The following is a 20,073-nucleotide window of genomic DNA, read 5'->3' as shown; positions in this document are numbered from 1 at the left end:
GAGGAAAGTAGAACTTGACGAGGTAAATGTACCTACTCCCTTACTGGAAAGTAGTACATCACAGAAAACTGTTTCTATGACACCTACACCAGTTAGTGAGGAAGCTAATGATGATGATCATGAAACTTCAGAACAATATACTACTGAACCTCGTAGATCAACCAGAGTAAGATCCGCACCAGAGTGGTATGGTAATCCCGTTCTGGAAGTCATGCTACTAGATCATGATGAACCTACGAACTATGAAGAAGCGATGGTGAGCCCAGATTCCGCAAAGTGGCTTGAAGCCATGAAATCTGAGATGGGATCCATGTATGAGAACAAGGTATGGACTTTGGTTGACTTGCCCGATGATCGGCAAGCAATTGAGAATAAATGGATCTTCAAGAAGAAGACTGACGCTGACGGAAATATTACTGTCTACAAAGCTCGACTTGTCGCGAAAGGTTTTCGGCAAGTTCAAGGGATTGACTACGATGAGACCTTCTCACCCATAGCGATGCTTAAGTCTGTCCGAATCATGTTAGCAATTGCCGCATTTTATGATTATGAAATTTGGCAGATGGATGTCAAAACTGCATTCCTGAATGGATTTCTGGAAGAAGAGTTGTATATGATGCAACCATAAGGTTTTGTCGATCCAAAGGGATCTAACAAAGTGTGCAAACTCCAGCGATCCGTTTATGGACTGGTGCAAGCCTCTCGGAGTTGGAATAAACGTTTTGATAGTGTGATCAAAGCATTTGGTTTTATACAGACTTTTGGAGAAGCCTGTATTTACAAAAAGGTGAGTGGGAGCTCTGTAGCATTTCTGATATTATATGTGGATGACATATTGTTGATTGGAAATGATATAGAATTTCTGGATAGCATAAAAGGATACTTGAATAAGAGTTTTTCAATGAAAGACCTCGGTGAAGCTGCTTACATATTAGGCATTAAGATCTATAGAGATAGATCAAGACGCTTAATTGGACTTTCACAAACAACATACCTTGACAAAATTTTGAAGAAGTTCAAAATGGATCAAGCAAAGAAAGGATTCTTGCCTGTGTTACAAGGTGTGAAATTGAGTAAGACTCAATGCCCGACCACTGCAGAAGATAGAGAGAATATGAAAGATGTTCCCTATGCATCAGCGATAGGATCTATCATGTATGCAATGCTGTGTACCAGACCTGATGTGTGCCTTGCTATAAGTCTAGCAGAGAGGTACCAAAGTAATCCAGGAGTGGATCACTGGACAGCGGTCAAGAACATCCTGAAATACCTGAAAAGGACTAAGGATATGCTTCTCGTATATGGAGGTGACAAAGAGCTCGTCGTAAAAGGTTACGTTGATGCAAGCTTTGACACTGATCCGGACGATTCTAAATCGCAAACCGGATACGTGTTTACATTAAACGGTGGAGATGTCAGTTGGTGCAGTTCTAAACAAAGCGTCGTAGCGGGATCTACATGTGAAACGGAGTACATAGCTGCTTCGGAAGCAGCAAATGAAGCAGTCTGGATGAAGGAGTTCATATCCGATCTAGGTGTCATACCTAGTGCATCGGGTCCAATGAAAATCTTTTGTGACAATACTGGTGCAATTGCCTTGGCAAAGGAATCCAGATTTCACAAGAGAACCAAGCACATCAAGAGACGCTTCAACTCCATCCGGGATCTAGTCCAGATGGGAGACATAGAGATTTGCAAGATACATACGGATCTGAATGTTGCAGACCCATTGACTAAGACTCCTCCACGAGCAAAACATGATCAGCACCAAGGCTCCATGGGTGTTAGAATCATTACAGTGTAATCTAGATTATTGACTCTAGTGCAAGTGGGAGACTAAAGGAAATATGCCCTAGAGGCAATAATAAAGTTATTATTTATTTCCTTATATCATGATAAATGTTTATTATTCATGCTAGAATTGTATTAACCGGAAACATAATACATGTGTGAATACATAGACAAACTTAGTGTCACTAGTATGCCTCTACTTAACTAGCCCGTTAATCAAAGATGGTTATGTTTCCTAACCATGAACAAAGTGTTGTTATTTGATTAACGAGGTCACATCATTAGTTGAATGATCTGATTGACATGACCCATTCCATTAGCTTAGCACCCGATCGTTTAGTATGTTGCTATTGCTTTCTTCATGACTTATACATGTTCCTATGACTATGAGATTATGCAACTCCCGTTTGCCGGAGGAACACTTTGGGTGCTACCAAACGTCACAACGTAACTGGGTGATTATAAAGGAGCATTACAGGTGTCTCCAAAGGTAGATGTTGGGTTGGCGTATTTCGAGATTAGGATTTGTCACTCCGATTGTCGGAGAGGTATCTCTGGGCCCTCTCGGTAATGCACATCACTTAAGCCTTGCAAGCATTGCAACTAAATGAGTTAGTTGCAGAATGATGTATTATAGAACGAGTAAAGAGACTTGCCGGCAACGAGATTGAACTAGGTATTGGAATACCAACGATCGAATCTCGAGCAAGTAACATACCGATGACAAAGGGAACGACGTATGTTGTTATGCGGTCTGACCGATAAAGATCTTCGTAGAATATGTAGGAGCCAATATGGGCATCCAGGTCCCGCTATTGGTTATTGACCGGAGACGTGTCTCGGTCATGTCTACATTGTTCTCGAACCCGTAGGGTCCGCACACTTAAGGTTACGATGATAGTATATTATGAGTTTATGCATTTTGATGTACCGAATGTTGTTCGGAGTCCCGGATGTGATCACGGACATGACAAGGAGTCTCGAAATGGTCGAGACATAAAGATTGATATATTGGAAGCCTATGTTTGGATATCGGAAGTGTTCCGGGTGAAATCGGGATTTTACCGGAGTACCGGGAGGTTACCGGAACCCCCCGGGAGCTATATGGGCCTTAGTGGGCTTTAGTGGAAAGGAGAAAGGAGCAGCCCAAGGTGGCCGCGCGCCTCCCCCCTCCCCTAGTCCTATTAGGACTAGGAGAGGTGGCCGGCCCCCCTCTCTCTCTCTTTCCCCCCACCAAGGAGTCCTATTCCAACTAGGATTGGGGGGAATCCTACTCCCAGAGGGAGTAGGACTCTCCTGGCGCTCCACACCTTGGCCGGCCAGCCTCCCCCCTCTAGTCCTTTATATTCTGAGGCAGAGGCACCCTAGAACATACAAGTTGATCCACGTGATCTATTCCTTAGCCGTATGCGGTGCCCCAGCCACCATAGTCCTCGATAATACTGTAGCGGAGTTTAGGCGAAGCCCTGCTGATGTAGTACATCAAGATCGTCACCACGCCGTCGTGCTGACGGAACTCTTCCCCGACACTTTGCTGGATCGGAGTCCGGGGATCGGTCATCGAGCTAAACGTGTGCTCGAACTCGGAGGTGCCGTAGTTTCGGTGCTTGATCGGTTGGATCACGAAGACGTACGACTACTTCCTCTTCGTTGTGTCAACGCTTCCGCAGTCGGTCTGCGTGGGTACATAGACAACACTCTCCCCTCTCGTTGCTATGCATCACATGATCTTGCGTGTGCGTAGGAAATTTTTTAAAATTACTACGAAACCCAACAGTATATGGCTGAGTGGCACTGAAATGGCATGGGGCCCACTTATATCTACAAAACACAATTACTTGAATACTATCTGTCTCTATGATTAGTGGGCCTGCCTGTCAGTACGTTAGCAAAATTAATATGAAAAATGCGCCGGAAGGACTTGAACTAGCAAACCTGCTGCTTGTGAGCTGGTCGCACTAGCCACAACATAGAATATGATTTGATAACTAAGACGGCCTCTCATTCTTAATGTATTTTAACTAAAACTCTTCTATCCATAAATGACTGTAGCCAGTGGCTCATTTTACACACGTTATTTTTTTAAAAGTAAATAATAATCATAATAGAAAAGTTAGATTCAAATATTCATGTGTTATTAATAATTACCTCATGCCACACATATTAGTGTGCACAAAAATATAAATATCTAAAGGTATACAATAAAATAACTTATTAAAACTGTAAATTTTTAGAAATATTAACTTATATATAGTTTAGAAATCTCTACTCCTATAAAAGATTCAGTTGGTGATGATGGTGTGTCTGTCATCCGTCATTTTTGACTATTAGATCTACATCTAAAAACGATGAGGTAAGTTGTGACCTTTTGTAAAAATAGCTCACTTCTCTTGCTCCAATGTCCAGAAAACACCTTTAATATCTTGAAACCAACCACATCTCTTCCTCACCTCATCAAAACAGCCCGAGAAATATTTTTGAGTGGCTCTGGAGACTAGAAAATGAGGAGGGGGACTGGCAGGAGTTGATTAGAGCAAAGTATCTGAAGAAGAAAACTTTGACTCAATGTGAATCATCTCCTAACAACTCCCACTTCTGGAATGGCTTAATAGAAGTTAAGAATATTTTCTATAGCTGTTGTCAGAGAATTGTGGGGGATGGACGTAAAACTAGATTTTGGGAAGATGCGTGGATAAAGGATACTCCTCTTTGTTTGATTTTTCCTCGTCTTCATAATCTAACCTTTTGCAAACATGTTACTGTTGCGAAAGTATTTACCTTGGAGTTTAATTGTATTAGGTTCAGAAGATGTTTACATGGGGAGACTCTTGATATGTGGAATAAGTTACTTGATATGTGTGGTCAGGTGATTTTGTCGGATAAGCCTGACAAAGTTAAATGGTTACTTACAAACTCCGATAGCTTTTCTGTTAAATCTCGGTATCACTATCTTATAGCTAGACAAGTTGTTTTCCCTTTTAAAAAACTATGGAGGATGAAGATGCCTCTTAAAGTTAAGGCATTCTCTTGGTTAGTAATCAAAAATAGGATTCTGACCAAGGACAATCTGAGTAAAAAAGGCTGGAAAGGTGCTAAGTTTTGTGAATTTTGTGACTGTGAAGAGAGTGTGAACCATTTATTTTTCACTTGTTCCTTAGCTAAGTTCCTGTGAAATATTGTGGGATGTGCTCTAGGGAGCCAGAGAGCTCCAATGTGTTTTTTCGACCTATGCCAGAACTGGCTGTCTAGCTATACTGGCAAAGATAGAGTAGTTGTTTTATTGGGTACTGCTGCTCTCTTGTGGTCTATATGGAAAACAAGGAACAAATCCTGTTTTCAAAGTGTTATGCCTAGAGATCCTACTGACATTATCTTTCTTGTTTATTCCCTAATTGACTCATGGAAAAATTTGCAGAAAAGAGGGATGCAAAGCATGCTTCATCAGGTGTCTAGGCGTATCGTGAGGGTGACTCGTGATATCTTCAGAGGAGGTCATGGTTTGGCGCCGCATGTGAGAAGGATTTTGTGAAGCTAGCTGCTGGAAATGATTGCTGGCTTCAAAGCATTTATGTTAATTTGGTTATCGTTCTTTAGTCTGTTGATACCTTTATAGCTAGCGTAGCACTAGGCCCTTCCATGGTTAGTTTTGGGCAGATTGAAGCATCCTGGTGTGGTGATATATATCAATGGTGTGATGATTAGGCTGGATAGGCTGGAGCATCCTAGTGTGGCTTCTATATCAATGATGTAATGTTGGTTTGATGCCTTGTAAACAACTCCATTTTCATAATGAAAATGGGGGCCGTGTGGCCCCTTCGATCAAAAAAAAACTACCTCGTGGATCTTCCGACATTCAACTTATCTTTACCATTATAATTCTTGTTTTGATATTAGACCATTCAATGTATATAGTAGTAGTTAATATAATTTCTCATACAACCAACCACTTCTTGTTTGGTCTGTTTCATTACATATTCTTGTTTGGATATAGACAATTAATATAGTTTTTCATACATTAGGCAACCTTTATGCTCAAATCATGGCTCTGCATCCTACATGTTCTAGCAATGACTATGAGCTTCTGGTCAGAATCAATGTTACTGAAAGGCTTTCCTCAATGAAACTTACTGCAAAGCCAGTGAGTGAATCATGTATGACATGTTAGTGGAAACTATATAAGAAGACCAGGCAATTCCTCTCGACTTAAAAATATAAGAATCGAGTCATACCTTTTTTTTAGAACATAGACGTCAGGGACGTCCGGCTTTAAATTAATAAAGCCCTCCACATAGGCAGCGTGCACAAACAGAACAGACCAAACAGACGGAACCGAAGCTAGTCACCCAAGATCTAAGGCATGCCACAAAAGGCAACGACGGCGAAATAAAGTGCATTACATGGCATAGCCAGCCAAACTAACGAGCGCGCGGGCTCGGGGGAACCCAAGACCAAAAGGACTGCCCATCCCTATGAGGCGGCAAACGGAGGTGACGGGGCTCGAGACGCCGAGTAGACGGAGTGAAGACGTGCGATAGCTTGGCGATGAAGATCAGATTCCTGTTGCCTTCCCAACGGTGCCCACTGCTGCAAGAATAAGATGCATTTGAAGATTACATCAGCGGGGTGAGAGGGAAACACTCCCTCGATAGTAAACTTGTTACGAATATGCCATAAGGCCCATAACATGGCCGAAGCACACGTCCACATGATCCGGCGCAGAGGGCCCTGGATCGACGATAGGTATGACACAAGCTCAGAGCGTGAGCGTGGATCCCAATCCACCCCAGCGGCCTCACGGACCGCGCTCCAAGCAAAGCGCGCCAAAGGACACCGGAAGAACACGTGGTCAGCATCTTCCGCGTCATCACACAAAGCGCAAGGACCGGAAGCAGGGCCATTGCGCTTGGCTATATTGATAGAGGTAGGAAGGCGATCTTGGCATAGTTGCCATAGGAAGACCTTAATCTTAAGCGGGATTCGCACCTTCCAAAGCCCCGTGGCTGCCATAGGGGCATGGCCGTGGCACAACTCTCTATATAGGGACTTGACAGTGAACTTGCCAGAGCCCGAAAGTCTCCAAGAGACCATGTCTGCGGAGCCCGACAGCCGCACATTCGCTATCAGAGCCCGCAGGCGCTCCCAATCTTCTAGCTCCGTCCCCAAAAGCTCCCTTCTGAAGTAGATAGGGGGCGGAATGGCACTAAGAGCCGAAGCAACCAGTTGGTTGGGCTCAACCGCGATGGAATAGAGATGGGTAAACTCCGACCAAAGAGGATGCTGGCCTATCCAAATGTCGTGCCAAAAACGTGTGGAGCGGCCGTTATTGACAATGAACCTCGCACCCCTGGCGAAGTATGGTTTGAGGGATTGGATAGAGGTCCAGAAAGGGGACCCATGAGGTGTTGCCTCAAAGAAATTCCCATGCGGGAAATACTTGGCACGAAGGAGGTCAACCCAGAGGCCGGTCCCTTCCTGGGACGGCTTCCAGATCCACTTGCACATAAGCGCAATGTTCATCAGCTTAGAGTTGATGATCCCAAGGCTCCCCTGGGCTTTAGGTATACAGACGGCTTGCCACTTAACCATGTGGTATTTCCGTTTAGGGCCCGCTCCTTCCCAAAAGAAACGTGCCCGCGGGGTGTCCATTTTCGTGTGGACCCCATCAGCCATCAAGAACATACCCATGGCAAACATGGGTAGGGACGAGAGGCTGGAGTTAGTAAGGATTAGTCTTGCCCCTGAAGACATAAATCGACCTCTCCACGGACAAACCCGGTCCGCCACCTTAGTGTTGAGAGGTTCCCAATCAGCAATCGAGCATTTCTTCTCTGCGATCGGGAGGCCGAGATAGGTAAACGGAAACTTCCCAAGTTTGCAATTAAGCAAGTTGGCCACCCGCTCACTTTCGGCCGCGTCCATCCCTATGGACACCACTTCACATTTGTGGAAGTTAATTTTTAGTCCGGACATGAGTTCAAAACACAGTAAGATGGCCTTAACCGTTGCGATACTGTGTTCGTCCGGCTCAAAAAGGAGAAGAGTGTCATCCGCATACTGCAGGTGTGACACACCTCCTGGGATCAGATTACCGACCACTCCCCTGATGTGGCCAGCAGGTCGAGCTTTGTCTAGCATGGTGCCCAAGGCATCCGCCACAAAGTTGAAGAGCAATGGTGAGGCTGGGTCCCCTTGATGTAGCCCACGCTTGTTGCGGAAGAAGTTCCCTACTTCTCCATTTACCGCAATCGCCGTTTGGCCTCCCGAGACCAATTGCATCATACGGTGAACCCAAACCGACGAAAATCCTCGATCCAGAAGGATTTGTCGGAGAAACTCCCAGTTCACTCGATCGTACGCCTTCTCAAAATCTAATTTCAAAAGAATTGCCGGTTGGCCCTTGTCGAGGTTGAGGCCGAGGGACATGTTGGAGCCATATTGATTGAAGCCCGTCTCGTTGCTGCCCACGACCACTTGGCGCTCCTCCAGATCCTTCGCGGCCCCGCAGCCGGGGCCACGGCCTCGGAAGCCTTGTCCTTGAGGCCCAGCTTGTCCCAAGTCGCGGTGTCGATGGAGTCATCACCCATGCTCGCGTCCTTGTCCTTGTCCTTGTCCATGTCATCTGGCCCCTTGTCCGTGCTTGCAGGGGGAGGGGGAGGGGGCACCACCCTGCATGCCACCCGCCTCGGCCTCCAGCCGAAAGGTGAAACCCTCGCTGTTGAACCACACTTGGACGTACCCTTTGAGCTTGGTCGGGGAGCGACACACAAAGCGCATCCGCACAGGTCCCGGCCCCGCCAACGACGCCTTGTCCACCTCCATCGGGTGTCCAATCATCACGGTCCCTGCCATGAGACGATCCACGTGGCGGTGCTTGGGCGGCACACCCCAGAGCTTGACCCACACATCCGGCATGATTTCGGCCTTGGGCTCCTCCTGCAGCGCTTCCTTGATCTCCGCCATGATGTCGTTGAGGGAAAGGTAGAGTTTTCCGCTTCGCGTCGACATTCGCAGCATGGCCTTGTTGGGGAAGACGACGGAGAACATGTCGTCCCCGACGGCCGTCACCTGCCAATCCCATTCCCCCTCGAAGAGGTGAGGGAGCTCCGCCTCCAAGATGGGAATGGACAGCTTGCCGGGCGCCGCTGAGATGAACGCCGCGTCCGCCACCACCGGGGCACGGACCTCCTCGCCCTCCGTCTCCACGTAGGGAAGGCAGAAGAAGCCCTCGCCAGGGATGGCGTTGCCCATGATCTGCAGCAACAAAGGCCCCCCGCGCGTGGGGCAGTGCGCCGACGCGTGCCCCTCCTTATGGCAGACGACGCACAGGGGTTTGAAGTGGCACATGTTCTGGTAGTGGCCCACTCGACCACATTTGAAGCACTCCGGCCCGTCGGACTCCTCCACTGGGATCGGGGCATCGGCCGAACCCTTCGACGCCGACGGCCCAGCCGCCAGCGGCGACAGCGCCGAGCTGACCCCCTTCTGCTTTTGTTTCTTGGCGAGTGGATCCCCAGCCCTCTCGCCGCTCGGAGGAAGGAGGGATTCCTTCCTCTTGAGCTCTTTCTTCTGCTCTAGGCCACGGCGCCGGTATTCCTCTTTCTTCTTCCTTTTGCGCTCGCGCTCCTCCATCTTTTTCCTCTCTTGCTCCGCGAGCCACCAGGGAGGCGGCGGGCCCCAGCCCGCCTCCTCCGCCGGAGGCGCCGGCATCTTGGAGAGCGCCTTTGCCCTCAGATCTTGCTCACGCTGGCGCTCGGCCGCCGGGATCGGAGGCGACATGGGTGGCTTCTCCACGCGGCGGGATCCCATCCTCACCGCGGTTGCGAACGAGCAGGTGAGTGGGGGGGAGGGACGGAGCGGAGCAGAGGACGAGCGAGATGCCCGAATCGCCGCACCTGCGAGTGGGATGCGGGAAACCCTAGCGACAGATCTAGGGCACCCTTTGGCAGCCACAGCCACCTATTAATAGGCGGAAGCGGCCGCGCAGCCACCATCGCGTTGGGCCCGGGCCTCAACTCTTGCGGGCGTAAGGCCACCGGGCCAGGCTGTCTAGGCCCAAGCGCTGAGGAGCGCCCCTGCGCCCCCACTGGCGAAGACGCGAATGGGTCGGCCAATGTGCCCCCTAGCCCACGCGCTGGCAAACTGGGCCAGTCCAATAGGCCCAGCAAGGGAACCGGCCCGGGCAACGACGGCGCCGAAACCCTAGCCAGGGTCCGCTCCTCCCTGGCAGGAGCAGCCCCGCCGCCGACGCCAACCCCTGTCGACGCAGGCGAGCTCACCGAGCCTGAAGGCGGCGCAGCCAACACCAGATCAAGGCGCCCCTCCTCCGGCAGGACACGCGAACGGCCCTCTGGGCCCGCATCCACGCCCCTTGGCGGTCGCCAGATCCGCGGCGCTAGGCGGCGCCCGCCATGCCCACCAGGGGCGAACGCGCGCCGGCGACCGGCCATGAGAGAGCCCCCCAGCTCCTCCGCACGGGCGACAAAGTCACCCATCGAGCACGCCGTCGGCGGCCTCGGCGCAACACCATCACTCACCTGACTACTTACCTGAACGGACTCCTCCTCTTCATCGCCACCCCCCAGCGCCCAGAACCTGCTTCCAGAGGGGAACGGGCCAGGGGGCCGCCCGCCGGGCGAGACGCACCACCGAGCGCGCCCCACCGCAGGACGCACCGCCGTCCATCCCTCCGCCGCCGCCACGGGGTTCCCCCCGCCGTCGCCCGCGGAATCGCCCCCCTAGTCGCCAGGTCGCACGGGAGCCGTTGGGTCACCCATACGCGTTCCGCTATCTTGAGCCAATCGAGTCGTACCTCTCTCAAAATAATATTCTGGCTAAGAACACTCAGATGAGCAGAGAAAAACTTACTACTACCATGAACCATACAGGTTGCCTGCTAGCAGGGATCCCCCAAATTGCAGAGCTGGGTCTCATCTCATGTGCATTTCAGATATTTTCTCCAATGCTTCTATTAGCTTCCCAGCTCCACCAAGGAGGTGGATTATGCATTTATGCATCCATGGTGGAAATTCTGCAGACGTTGAGAAAGTAACCCTTTGTTAATCAAGCCAGCAGTGAAAACACCAGTGGATGACACTGGAGCATTCTGGAAAACATATGGATGGTCTCCTCACCGTGAGGACCAGAGAGCTTGCAACATGGGTCGGTGGGCGTTGAGCTCCAGCCTGAACTTTGTACCTGCACAGCGTCCCTGACAGCCCGCTCTACGGCGCCGCTTTGAGCAAGGGCAGGAACGTGTACATTGTTATAAGTCATATGGCCAACAAATTACACTCCGTTTACGACAAAACATAGATGATGTATTTTTTTCTGTAGTGATTTGTGCCGAGTGCCCGTGGAAATACACTCCTTGGCGTACAAAAAATTTCATGTAGTGTTTCTTTCATGAGCAATGCTATACGCACGGAATATTTTTACAGGGTATTATAGAGTGGCTTACCTGGCTGATTTTGATTAGGTAGAAATAAACTGACGGGCCCATCCCCGTTGAAAATTAAGAGAGGAGAAGATTAGTTTGGAAACAACCCGTTATGCTCAGTAAACTGTTCGTGTGTCTAGGATTTTTGTTCTTTCACAATCCTATTAATTCTCGAGCCACCCCTTTATTCATGGAAATGGTTTGAATATCATTTGATCCCAGATGCTGCCATGCATGAAAAAATAGTGCATCATTTAAAGTATCCAGGTAGACCTCATAGCTTACTACAGTCGGTGGGGACAAATGACAATTTCCCTACGGTGATATCAAACAACAACTGTATGTTCTGTTGCTGGAAATTGCCCAGCACCGAACTTGAAGCCGACGTCGTCCCAACAATGCTTAAGCAGAATGAGGAGTCCTCCTCGTTAAAGGACATGTAGTTGCCCCATGCAGCCTCATATCCGCACCACCGGTGAAGTGCAGCACCATGTCCGGCATTGCTGGGAGCTGCCGTACACCGGCAGGAGCCGGGAAGCAAGGGCTCTCCAGGCTCGTCGTGTTGAGCGCCGGCTGGCCCAACACCTCGGCCACGTGGTCGGCGACCACCTTGAAAGCACTTTCCACGAGGACGGTGAAGATGGTGCCGGAGTCCACAATCATCCCACCCGTGCCGTCGGCGTGCAGCTCGAAGGATTGGTTCGGGATCGGCAGGCGAGTGTCGCCGAGCGATATGCCCTCGAGAGAGACATAGTACCGTGATGGACTCTGCGGGCTCTGCACAAGCGGCATCGACTGCACGGCGGCGGGGCCAGCTCGGCGAGGGAGCCGAACAAGACATGGCTACCCAGGCTGGTATTGTACAAGTCGGTGAGGCAGTAGGAAAACTTCTCGAACCCTAGCTGCGCCACGAGAGATAGGCTCCCGCGACCGAGGCCGACCAGCCCGGTGGAGTTGTACCAGTCGCCCCCGTTGTCTCTCCCGCAGCCGAACGCGACAGCTCCGGCAAAGGGGGCCGGGACTTGGCTGGGGCCAGAGCCGAACGTGAGCGTCTCCGTGCCCAGGACGCCAGCCGAGTGGGAGTCGTCGCCATAGGCGTAGCGGTAGCCGCAGAGGGAGCTAGGGGCGCATCCACGGCTCCACACGGGCAGGCACGCGTCGCTGGAGCAGGTCAGAGGGGAGAAGCTGGACGAGGCGGTGGGGACGGGCGTGTCCTGCGGGAAGCAGAGCTTGCAAGGCTGACACTGCGTCCAGGTGAGGTCGCTGCCGGTGTCGAAGAGGGTGATGAACGGCACCGGCAGCGTCCCGATGGCGAGCTCCATGAGGTACTTGGCTTGGCCCGAGCGGAGCCTTGGCCCGGCCTCTGAGCTGGAAAACCCCGTGGCCGCTTGGAGGCGGCTTCTGTGTGCGGCCCGGCGCATCAGCTCTGCCTTGGTGAAGCCGCCTTTGGAGTCAATGTGGGTGAGCGTGAAGCGGTGGCCGGAGCCGGACGGTGGCGGCGCCGCTGAGCTGACTAGTGAGGCAAGCACAAGCAAGCTCAGAGCTTGTAAGTGATCCATGAAACTGAGCATGTGGATGATCAGTGCAAAGCTGGCTAGTGTAAACTTGAAAGAGCTCTGCGGTCCGAGTTTGAAACTTCCATGTCATTATCTAGGGGAGTTTTTGAGCAACTAAATTTTTGCCATCTTCCTCTTCCAAGATTCTGCACCTTAATTATGACAATGTCAAGATCCACAAGGTAAATGACAACACTAAGTTATGTAGTAGTGGAACATTAACAATGTTTGGAATGGAATGGGCATACATTATTTAGCATCCAGACGTATAGGGCGGAAGAACTGATAATAGGGCGTTACAGCATAGTTGGACAGCCGGTTTTACCAAATTATAGAGCGTTAGAACTGATAGAACTCCTCCGGCCTCTAAACCTGGTGCCGCCATTTGCAGCCACTGGCGTCGCTCCCACTACAAAAAAAAACATTCATAGCCGAGTGTTTATACTTACGCGGAGTGTTATTTATCGGGTACTCTCTTATAAATACCTAAGGCTGCGTTTGGACTTTGGATCGATGTAATTGAATACAAGTGTAATTAATTTACAGGTGTAACTTACTGGCCAAGAGCTATTTTCGGCTGGATACAAAAACAACGGGGGAGGTCTGTAAGTTTTATACGGGGTATTTAAAATGGAAATGCCAATCCAAGCAGGGCCTAAGCCGAGTACCCTTAAAAAAGGACACAGTATAAAGCGGACTCTCAGCATATCACACGCTAAGCCAAATACCGCTAAAAATGTGTTCATCTTACGACAAACACTTACACGTACCTATGGAAAACTACTCGGCTTACAGACAAGCCTCGGCATTATATGGCTGCCATTTGTCCATCCTTAACGCACTTAACGTCTGTGTGATGGCGGGCTATATAAGCCAAGTTCCCACTAATGTTGTGCTCGGCTTACAATTTCCTTTTAAAGAAAACTCCAGCCCCTTCGCCTTCATGTAAGCCGGGTGTAGGAACATAAACACTCAGCTTAATTTTGGGTCCGCTTGGCCCTCCGTCTTCCTACACTTGAACATGGTTACATGGATCCCGCCGTGGCTTAGACCTATTCTGCCTTCTGGCCGGCAAGGCCCTCCCCCTGAACTGCACCGCCAGCAGCCACCGCGCTCGGTGCGCTGCAGCCGCCATCGCTGGGGGTTGCACCGTGAACCACCACCTCGACGCCATCGCCGGTCTCTACTCGGGAGGAAATACGGATGTCTCCTACGTTACCCATAATAGAGTTCTGCTACACTTACGTTAGTTAGTATTGGATGACATGGTCTTTATTTGATTGGATAATATTGGGAGGACGGCCCCACCCCGTGAAATTCAGGGGGGTGTTTAATTAGTTTAGGAAGGTTACGTTGGAATTTTCGTAGAGTTTTCATGGATGTAGCATTCGATTTGAATGCTACATGAACTAACCCCCTAACAATGTGGTTATTATTTCGCATAGTTTCTTCTTTTGTGATAGAATCTTTTTCGTGTCTTTTGTGTCTATTATATTGTGCGTGTGATCATCGTCGTTGACAGAACTCCCGTCGATCTGCTAAACAATTTGTCATTCCCGCGGCCCTAATTTTTGAACAGAGTCGTTGCATCAGACATGTGTCCACTGAATCTTTTTCTTTTTCTTTTTGAACAGGAGGCATTGCCATTGTACCTCTTTGCGACATGAAGTCTATACGCTCTGTTGGTTAGCTTTGCAGGAGCGCAGGCTGCTCACCTCGGTTTGAGGCTTGGCTCTGCCGCGGGTCATTAGAGATTTTCTTCTATAAACATATGCCGCCAAGGGCTAGTTTTGACTGGTCTCGTTTTTTGTATATCAGTGTTGAATATGATGCATTGCCTCCACTGGCGTCGCTCCAAAAATGGACTCATATTTTCCAAATCGATCAAGTTCTTTTTTCTGCAGAAGCTTCTGACTGGCAAACAGCCAAATTCAATGCATCGAATGGCGTCCTCTTAAAAAAAATGCATGTCTTGGGCTATTTTTCTTTCGTCCACGGTTTCACGTTTTTCCTTGTGTGACGTAAAAAAAAGCCGGTGAGGTCATCAACCAAATTACAGGAGTTCTAGAATCAAAACAAAACCTGGCAATATGGATGCGCCACGCTTCACTTCAGTCACCAGAGAGTTTGAGTGAACCTGCACTGTATTGTTGCCATCCAATAAAATCAGACAATAACAAACCTTGGTTCATTGCTAATCGCCGCAGGTTATCTGTTACAGTACTAAAACTAGGGAGTCTCTTTCAGACAGTGTTTCTTTGGTTTTGTGTGCGCTGAGTAGCGAGGACAGACAGTGAAACAAAACGGAGAAGGAGGAGGCGTTGCCGTCGTACCTCTTTGCGGAAGTTAAGTTTATATCAATGTTGAATAGGATGCACTGCCTCCAGTCCACCGGCGTCGCTCCAAAAATGGACTCGTGTTTTCCAAATCGATGGAGTACTTTTCTCTGCAGAAGCTTCTCACTTCCAAAGGCCTGAGGGGATACAGACCATACAGAGTAATCTTTGACTAGACTAATATGGTCGACAAGAAAATTCCACCCGCTGTCGCAGTACACTGAATCTCCACATGGAAAATAATGCACTCCTGTCATATTATTGGCATTTACCAGCTGGCTCTGCCTTCCACAGGCCACAGGCTTCAGAGTTGCGTAGCACCATGCATATACGGCAAGTCGGCATCAGAGTTGAACATCATCCTGGCAGCCAAATTCAGTGCATCGAATGGCGTCCTCTTCTTTGACCATAAGCCGCGCCAGGGGTTAACCTGCGCCATCCGATGCCCCATCGGACCGCCTGGACGCCGCCTTTCTGGAGGTTCAGAACTTGAGAAGATTCATTCATCCACATGGCCGACTCCATGAGTCCATGGCTGACGTTAGAGCATGCGTCACTAGCAAGAGGTGACCAAGTTGATACGCTGCACCCGTTCCAACGTCAGCTCGTCAACTCAACTTAGGAAGATATATAGCACCAGAACCTCGTGATATATTACTCACCACGGTTGCCGTTGCACCGCTTCCAAGTCCTCCCAGCTTGACAAACTCCACTAGCACTTTTGCTGCCACAGCCGATTAGCCATGACCCTCTCCGGCAGCGGCGATGGCCAGAGCGGCTCCGTGAGGGCGCACTTCGTGCTGGTGCCGATGATGGCTCAGGGCCATACCATCCCCATGACCGACATGGCACGCCTGCTGGCAGAGCATGGCGCGCAGGTCAGCTTCATCACCACGCCGGTCAACGCCGCTAGGTTGGAGGGCTTCGCCGCTGACGTGAAGGCGGCGGGCCTGGCGGTTCAGCTCGTGGAGCTCCACTTCCCGGCAGCGGAGTTCGGCCTACCGGACGGGTGTGAGAACCTCGACATGATCCAATCAAAGAATTTGTTCTTGAACTTCATGAAGGCCTGTGCCGCGCTGCAGGAGCCGCTCATGGCGTACCTCCTTGAGCAGCAGCGCTTGCCTCCTAGCTGCATCATATCTGACATGGTACACTGGTGGACCGGTGACATCGCAAGGGAGCTCGGCATCCCGAGGCTCACCTTTAGTGGCTTTTGTGGCTTCTCGTCCCTTGTCAGGTACAAACATAAAGAGGCAAACCTTGTTAGTACTGGACATATTTTTGCTGCTATGATTAATTAAGTATTTTACTTCAGTAGTAGAGGACAGATTACTGTAAATTCCTTCCAGAAAAGAAAAAAACATACATATATAATAGAGTGCACAAGATAATAAAATCAACGTGTGTACTACCTTACGTAATGAAACATGTAATTCAAACTGCATAAGGAAGTACAGAAAATAAGCATTTTTCATCAGATATTTGCTAAGCCAGTTACAGCTGGTTGATGCGTCAACGATGTCTGCACTTCAACGTATTTTAAACAACTAATATCATCTTGCAGGCACATTATTAGGGGGTATTAAGTTCTTTCTAGATATAAAGTTTATTTGGTCTGTGTGCATGAAGCAAAATGAAAACAAGGAGCCTCGGTCGTACCTCTTTGCGTCAGGAAGCCACTGGGTTGATTAGGATGCATTGCGTCGCTCCAGAAATGGACTCATATTTTCCATATCACTGGGAGATCCTTTTAGCTTCTCACTAACAAAACCCTGAAAGGATACAGACAAGAAAATTCCACCCACTGTCACAGTACACTGAATGACTGAATCTCCACACAGAAAATAATGCACTATCATATTATATCGGCTGGCTCGGCCTTCCACAGCCTTGAGAGTAAAGTAGTGTGCATATACGACAAGTCAGCATCAGACATGAGGATCATCCAAATCCTGTAAAAATAACTCCTCTTTGAGCGTGACAGGCGGTAGCGGTGGTTAATCTAAGCCCTTGATGTCTGATCGGACGGCCTGGACTCCGATGATTCAGAACTTAAGAAGATTCATCCACGTGGCTGACTCCACGAGTCCATGACTGACGTGAGAGCATGCGTCACTAGCAAGAGGTGACCGGTTTGATATGCTGTTGCATCGTCGGCTCATCATCTTTCCTTAGGAAGACATAGCACCAGGTGCTATATGTATACACTATAGTTGCCATTGCGACCATCATCAGATTGTGCCCAACACATCGTGCTATCTTGCCGGTGTCACTGTCTTCCCAGTTTGACTGACTCCACCACCAGTCCTTCTGCTACAATAGCAGATCAGCCATGACCTTCACCGGCAGCGGCGATGGCCAGAGCGGCTCCGCGAGGGCGCACTTTGTGCTGGTACCGATGTTGGCGCAGGGGCACACAATCCCCATGACCGACATGGCTCGCCTGCTGGCAGAGCACGGCGCGCAGGTTAGCTTCATCACCACACCAGTGAATGCATCCAGGTTGGCAGGCTTTGCAGCCGATGTGGAGGCGGCGGGCCTGGCAGTACGGCTCGTGGAGCTCCATTTCCCGAGCGCCGAGTTCGGCCTACCGGACGGGTGTGAGAACCTGGACATGATCCAATCCACGGGTCTGCTCTCCAACTTCATGGATGCCATCACTGCGCTTCAGGAGCCGCTCAAGGCATACCTCCGTGAGCAGCAGCGCTCGCCTCCGAGCTGCATCATATCCGACCTGATTCACTGGTGGACTGGGGACATTGCAAGGGAGCTTGGTATCCCGAGGCTGACCTTTAGTGGCTTTTGTGGCTTCTCGTCCCTCATCAGGTACAATCATAATAAGAGGCAAATCTTATGAGTAATTAATTTTGTACTATGCATATTATTGCTGCTACAATTAAGTGCTTTACTTCATCAGTGGACGAAAAACTAGTGTAAATTACCTCCAGAGAGAAGAAAGCATTGAACATATAAAAGGCTACACCTGAAAGGATAAAAAGAATGATCTGAGTACTAGTTTGTGTGATGAAATATGTAATTTACACTCCATAAGGAATCACAGACAGCAAATGTTTTCATGATTAAGTTTTTAGGCCAGCTATATCTGGTTGACGTTTGTCAAAGAAGTCTGCTCTTATACGTATTTGAAACAACTACAACCATCTTGCAGGTACATCACTTATCACAACAATGTATTTCAAAATGTCAAAGACGAAAATGAGCTCATCACAATCACAGGGTTCCCTACGCCACTAGAGCTGACAAAGGCTAAATGCCCTGGAAATTTTTGTATTCCTGGTATGGAGCAAATCCGTAAGAAGTTCCTTGAAGAGGAGCTGAAAAGTGATGGTGAGGTAATTAACAGCTTCCAGGAGCTGGAGACATTGTACATTGAATCCCTTGAGCAGACGACAAAGAAGAAGGTCTGGGCGGTCGGACCAATGTGCCTCTGTCACCGAGACAACAACACTATGGCCGCAAGAGGAAACAAGGCGTCAATGGATGAAGCACAGTGCTTGCAATGGCTTGATTCAATGAAGCCAGGCTCAGTGGTCTTTGTCAGCTTTGGCAGCCTCGCTTGCACTACACCTCAACAGCTTGTAGAGCTGGGACTGGGACTTGAAACCTCCAGGAAACCGTTTATTTGGGTGATCAAAGCAGGAGCTAAGCTTCCAGAAGTCGAGGAATGGCTCGCAGACGAGTTCGAGGAGCGTGTCAAAAATAGAGGCATGGTCATAAGGGGTTGGGCACCACAGCTCATGATCCTGCAGCACCAAGCCATTGGAGGATTCGTGACGCACTGCGGGTGGAACTCAACAATAGAGGGCATCTGTGCAGGTGTGCCCATGATCACATGGCCGCACTTTGGGGAGCAGTTTTTGAATGAGAAGCTGCTGGTGGATGTGCTGAAAACCGGGATGGAGGTTGGAGTGAAAGGAGTTACACAGTGGGGAAGTGAAAACCAGGAGGTTATGGTTACAAGAGATGAGGTGCAGAAAGCTGTGAACACCCTGATGGATGAGGGAGTGGCTGCAGAAGAGATGAGGGTGAGAGCAAAAGACTGCGCCATTAAGGCAAGGAGGGCTTTCGATGAGGGAGGTTCTTCGTATGACAACATAAGGCTATTAATTCAAGAAATGGAAATCAAGACGAATGCATGTCGTTCAGTGGTTGATACAGATGGTAATAAGCTCTCTTTTTTGGTGTAAACATAAAGTAAAAGAGCCTATAGCGTATTTATCATTATAAAGGATTTCTTTTACAAACAACCGGTAGCTTGTATCAGGATCACTGTCTATTCTGTTGCGCAGATTTCATATTTTTGGGAAAGGGGATATCCCCGACCTCTGCATCATACTGATCCACACAGCCATATTTATTAAAAACAATCAGAAGTTCGGTAGTTTCATAATGATTACACGGTCTGCTTCTCCAAATGGCATGCTCTACTTTTCATTTTGCTACCACTTACTCATCAGAGTTGATAAGAATTCAGAAAGGAGAAAAAATGAAATAAAAGTATGCACATTATCAAAACTAAGACTAAAAGCAAGCGATGATTCAAGGTGAATAATCCAAAGGAAGATAAGGAAGTGAAACCCACATAAAGCACATATGAATTTAGAAACTTATGTTTGACTTAGCAGTGTGACAAACATGAAATCTCAAGGATCTCTCCATACTAAAAAGAGGCTCAAGGTTACCTAAAATAAGGTTCTCTTGTACTGTTTACATGAGAAGTAAATGAAGGATCAAACTCAAGACTAGTGAGCAAATCTATTGTTTTAAACGTGCTGGTTGATGCTCCTAGTTGCCAAAATCAATCTAATCCTGCAATTAAGTCTTCTAAACGGATAAAAGTATGTACTCAGTAAAATAAAAAGGAGCCTATAGTACAAATAACCTGTTGTCATTAGAAAGAGCCTATATATCATTGGAACTAATTTTATTTCAC

The 20,073-nt window shown here is 48.8% G+C and overlaps 1 protein-coding gene and 2 pseudogenes across 3 annotated transcripts; 1 reads left to right on the top strand and 2 right to left on the bottom strand.

Moving 5' to 3' along the window:
• The window catches only part of LOC125543078, a 52,573-nt pseudogene extending 36,650 nt beyond the window's left edge, over positions 1 to 15,923 (bottom strand).
• LOC125543077 lies at positions 11,502 to 12,798 on the bottom strand (annotated as a pseudogene).
• On the top strand, positions 15,782 to 19,536 carry LOC125543073 (UDP-glycosyltransferase 73C3-like). Of its 3 annotated transcripts, none has more exons than XM_048706325.1 (2): positions 15,782 to 16,128; positions 18,289 to 19,536. In XM_048706325.1, the coding sequence occupies exons 1-2, from the start codon at positions 15,863 to 15,865 to the stop codon at positions 19,325 to 19,327; spliced, it is 1,305 nt and encodes a 434-aa protein (XP_048562282.1). In that variant the 5' UTR covers positions 15,782 to 15,862; the 3' UTR covers positions 19,328 to 19,536. The 3 variants fall into 3 exon arrangements, with proteins under 3 accessions (XP_048562282.1, XP_048562280.1, XP_048562281.1); XM_048706323.1 differs by having other exon boundaries at positions 15,782 to 16,356; XM_048706324.1 differs by lacking the exon at positions 15,782 to 16,128 and adding an exon at positions 16,363 to 17,945.
• Positions 19,537 to 20,073: the final 537 nt, after the last annotated feature.

Source organism: Triticum urartu, chromosome 3, assembly GCF_003073215.2.
Source record: "Triticum urartu cultivar G1812 chromosome 3, Tu2.1, whole genome shotgun sequence".
In the NCBI taxonomy this organism is placed as follows: domain Eukaryota; kingdom Viridiplantae; phylum Streptophyta; class Magnoliopsida; order Poales; family Poaceae; genus Triticum; species Triticum urartu.
The sequence above is the reverse complement of the archived record's forward strand: the minus strand, read 5'-3'. Positions and strand labels throughout refer to the sequence as shown.

What these genes read in the sequence shown, in the direction of transcription:
- LOC125543073 (XM_048706323.1), top strand. Translation starts at nt 15,863, where the DNA reads ATGACCCTCTCCGGCAGCGGCGATGGCCAGAGCGGCTCCGTGAGGGCG. An exon ending in GGCTTCTCGTCCCTTGTCAG is followed by an intron (nt 16,357 to 18,288) that starts GTACAAACATAA and finishes ACCATCTTGCAG; the next exon opens with GTACATCACTTATCACAACA.